Here is a 4,434-nt window from a genome sequence, read left to right on the forward strand (position 1 = left end):
GGCGGGCACTGGTTCAATGCCAAAGAAGGTGTGTGTGGGGGGGGCAGGGTTGTGTGTGTGTGTGTACATGCAGGGGAAGGGCCCTGGGGGGGTTGATGCCAAGGAAGGTGTGTGTGTGTGTGTGTGTGTGTGTGTGGTGGGGGGAGGCACTGGGGGAAGTGGTCTGGGCCTGTGTGCGTGTGCGCGTGTATATGTATTTCTGGTGTGTGCATGCTAGGGGGCACTGGGGCTTTATAGAGGGATGCCAAGGAAGGGGGTTGGGTTGGGTTGGTCTGTGCGCGGGTCCGTGACTTTGTGTGTTCTTGTGTGTGCTCGCGTGCCCGCTGCGTGTGCGTGTCTCGCGGGCTGGCTGGGCAGGAATGCGGGCGCAACAATAGCCGGCTTGTTGCGTGCAAAGAGTTAAATTCCTTCATACCAGGCTGATGCCTTGGCTGGTGGGTTAGGTCACAATCCAGGCATTTTAATTGCAAGTTGGTATGGTGTGTGCATGTGTGTGCGCCACTTCCCCTGTCTGCAGCCGTAAGATTTCTGCTTATCAGTCGTGCAGTGGCGATGGTGACTGAATCCTGCCCCTCCGGAGCCGGGGGCGGGGGCAGGAAGGCCGGGCAGTGGGTCTTGGCAGTCCAGACTTGTAGCCCCTCCTTCCCCCCAGCCCCTTCCTGGCTGCCCCGGCTCTTGCACCAGTTTGGATGGTGGGATCCTGCTTTCCTCCCCAGCTGCTGCAGGGGCAGAGGTGCTGGTGGGACGGAGTTAGGGGCTTGCATTACAGATGTGAGGTATGTGCGTGTGGCGTAGGGGTTGGGGGCTTGCATTACAGATGTGAGTTGGAGGCTTGCAGATGTGAAATGTGTTTGAGGGGGGTTGGAGGCTTGCGTTGCAGATGTGAGGTGGAGGGTTGGGGGCTTACAGGTGCGGGGGGCCGTTGGGGGCTTGCAGCGCAGATGCGACGCGTGTTGGAGGGGGTCAGGCTCTGTGCACAAAGGTATCCAGGACAGGAACAGCGAAACCCCTGGGTGGGGGCGGGATGTGGAAGTGGCTGCTCGGCGTTCGTGTCCGGGGGTGACTTGGCAGGCGGGGACGGTGTGCGAGGTGCACGGGGAGAGCTGGGAAGCACCCCCGTGCTGGGCCCTGCGTCTTTCCCCTCCGCCCCTTGTGCACATAACGCTGGATCCGGCATGTCGTGTCTCAGCAGCTGTCCTCCGCCCTGTCTCCTTGCTGTTTCCCTCAGTTAACTTCCTTCCCTCCCTGCCTCATTTCATTTCTTCTTTTTTTTAGCGTCTTCCTTTCTGAATCCTTGGTGCTCGGGGAGCGTCCCTGTGTCTCGCAGGGGTTTTATATAGAAACCGCGGATCCCCGAGGGGGTGTCGCTCGGGGTTGGATGACGAGAGAGGCCTGCTCCGGCACAGGCCAAATGAACAGCGAGTTGAATGAGGGGCAGAGGCGTTGCGCGCTCTGCTTTTGGTGGTGAAGGATGGGAGCGTGCACCTCTATCCCAAGTCGTGGGTGCAGGACGCAGCTGGGGGGCTGCCGCTGCCTTCGCGGGGGGATGCAACTGCACTGAAGCGAGTGGCATCGGGCAGCATCGATATGCCGAGGGCTGAGTTGTAGATGCACGTGAATGTGCCCGGGTGTTTATCATGGAAGCGGTGGTGTGTGGCTCCGGGGTGGCACGTTGCACGGAGGCATTTACTTTATGCCCTGACTTGCTGGCAGGGCAGATCGGGTTGGAGCCTAGCAGCAGCAAGCTCCTTTTTCTGAAGGCGGCTGCGGTTTAAGGGTCCCAAGGCCGGGCAGTTCCTGTCCCGCAGCAAATCGCTTTCCTCCAGGTCGCAGCCATGCAGCAGGACAGTCGATCCACCCGGCGAGCAGGCCTTAAACCAGACGCGGCAACATGTCGACAGAAAATTCCCCTTATGTAATAAGCGGCTGGGCAGCGTATTCCCCAGGAAATCTGCCGCAAAGGAGGCCGGTAATCCGTGGGTCTCACTAGAGAAATCCTGCCCGGCTCCCTTTTTCTGTCCCCTCGGTAAAAGCGTGCTATTATGTTATTGCCGGAGCGATGGCACTCTGCCCATAATAACACAGTGAGTAATTTGAGTCGCTTTTAGGAAATGGCAATAAAGTGCTAGGTTGGAAAATAATAACAACGTGGGCATATTAGCACGGCATTGACCTGGAGCGCGCGCGTGTGAGACGATGATTGGGATCCGTGTCTCCTGCTTCCTTCAGCAAATCTGCCTGCTGGGCGTGCTTCGATGACCCCCTACCCCAGCAAAGACCCTGCTCCCGCTGTGGGGCCTGCATGCTGCGGGGTAGAGGGTCTCTGTCTGTCCCATTGTTATCCACTTCCTAGCAGACAAGGATGTGGGGGGCATGGTGCGGTGGAGGAAAAGACAGCCTTGCGCATGATCCTGTGGGCTGGGAGATGTCTGGACAGAGAGAAATAACCTTTAGTGTTGCTTTGGTGACCTGGGATGGGAGAAGGCTTGCATTGTGTCCTGACTCCAGAGGGGATGTGTGTGAGCCTGGATGGGATGGCAAGGTCTGTTTGGATCTGTAGTGTTTTCCCTCTCTAGACAGGACGGAGTCCCTCAAAGTGGATCCTGGAAGTGAAATGGAGGGGTTGAGTGTCGCTGGCCAAGTGGACTCAGAGCCGAAGAGTAAGTGGAGGGTGAACCCTGAACGAGGGGGGGAAAACATCTGCTTTACCACCAAGTGTGTGGAATAGCATAGCCTGGCTTCGTAGGGGCGGCTCTTTCTTCCTTAATGTCCTTTCTGGACCTGAAATAAGGTTTTCCTTCGGGCACGCGGTCCGGGTGCTCGTACCGTCTTACTCATTTGGAGTCAGCGTTGAGCTGTGCTGACGGCAGTGGCATGGGCCTTTTGGTTGATGGACTCCACCGTACAGACATGCGTAAGCTTGTGGTTCCATTAAAGCTTAGCGCTGCAGCTTATCTTTGTTCTCCTGGCGAGAAATTATTGCATATTTGAATATTGTGAACCATGTGCTGGACTCATAAAAGTTAAACAGCCTTCGTATTTCCATTTCCCTGAATATGGGCAAGGCAAGTAATGGGAGTTCATAAAAATAACATGATGCTGCCTTTTGAAATGTTTCATGCATTGGGTGGGGGGGCAGCAAGGGATGGAGTGGTGGGAGGGGGGAAGTTGCTTGTGAGCTGGTTAAATATTGGTTATTTTTAAGGTACAGAATCAACGGCCGGGAGATCTGCTTCAGGGAAATAAGAATAACCTTTTTGCATATGAACTGAATGTGTCAAAATATCAGCCGTGCTTTGAACACCCCACATGAAATGCCTTCTGAATGCGCCGCGGACGTGATCTGCCTTATCACGTTGGAGGATAAAGCTAATTGCTCTCTGGAGCGGGTGCCTTTCGCTTTTTCGGCGTCAATGCGTGTACGGGGCGGGCACGTCAGCCATTCTGCCCTATACCTGTATAGAGACTCTCTTTATTTTTTTCCAAATACAGTTGTGCCAGAAATCAATGCGATACCTCCCTGCCTCTGTTATCTGTGTCCCGAGCGAGTCGCATCTCCTGATCCTCCAGAGGCTGCGTGCAGAAAGCGAAATGGCCTGCATGGCTAGTTCCTCTGATTTTGTGAGTGAAGCTAAGTCCGCATCGGGGCTTGAGAAACTACCCTGACCAGCACAAGCTTCTAGGGTTGCTTCTGCATCCAGCCCCACCTCTAATGGGGCTCCCATTGACTGCCTAGTGTGGCATTGGACCTGCCATCTTCCTGTGGTAGTTACGGCTGAAATGCTGCGTGTGGTAGGAGGAAAGGTGGGGGGAGGTATGCGTGTTAGGGGAATAATATTTGTTTCTTCGCTCCCTCATCTGTAGGGTTTTCTCCTGCCTCCCAGAAGTTCGGTCTAGGTGGCGAGGCTTTTTCTCCCACCTCAACGTATCTGGTGATTAATGGGCTGTGCTGGCGTAGCCTTCGGGAGGTGCGATGCTCACGTGGAGTGATGGGAGTGTGGGAAGGCAAAGCGCTCCAAGGACTTTGAAAATTCACTGACCTCAAAGGCAGGTTGATGGGAGCGTGCTGAGGCCTTGGGGAAAGCCTGCCCCTATCCCTGCTCAGAATCAAAGGTACCACTTGTGAGGCTCTGACCCACCCTTGGTCAATACTTACATAGCAGGCATGATCAGCAAGGTAGTAAGAGTGGTGGGGACTGCGACCCCAGCCCGTGGAAGGTCTCGCCCGGCTCCCGGTACCTCCTGTTGCATTGACCGAATCAAGGCTTTGGAGCTTGCCAGCGATGCCACTGGAGTGAACAGGGCTTCTGGACTACAAGCAAAGTGCACGCTTAACCTCGTTGACCAAAATGCTGGCTTGCATCCATAGATGCTTCTCGAGCAAATCCCGGGACGTCATTCTCCCCTTGTACTCGGCCTTGGTGAGGCCGCAGC

At 55.5% G+C, this 4,434-nt stretch overlaps 1 protein-coding gene across 1 annotated transcript in view; it reads left to right on the forward strand.

Annotated features, from left to right (window-relative positions):
* The first annotated feature begins 558 nt into the window (after positions 1-558).
* ZBTB47 (zinc finger and BTB domain containing 47) overlaps positions 559-4,434 on the forward strand; it is an 87,223-nt gene continuing 83,347 nt past the window's right edge. Inside the window, exon 1 of the mRNA XM_019529235.1 lies at positions 559-776. Coding sequence (XP_019384780.1) covers positions 690-776 — 87 coding nt within the window. The 5' untranslated portion in view covers positions 559-689. The remainder of the gene's footprint in view (positions 777-4,434) is intronic.

This window comes from Crocodylus porosus, unplaced genomic scaffold (assembly GCF_001723895.1).
Source record: "Crocodylus porosus isolate Cpor-Errol unplaced genomic scaffold, CroPor_comp1, whole genome shotgun sequence".
Lineage (NCBI taxonomy): Eukaryota > Metazoa > Chordata > Crocodylia > Crocodylidae > Crocodylus > Crocodylus porosus.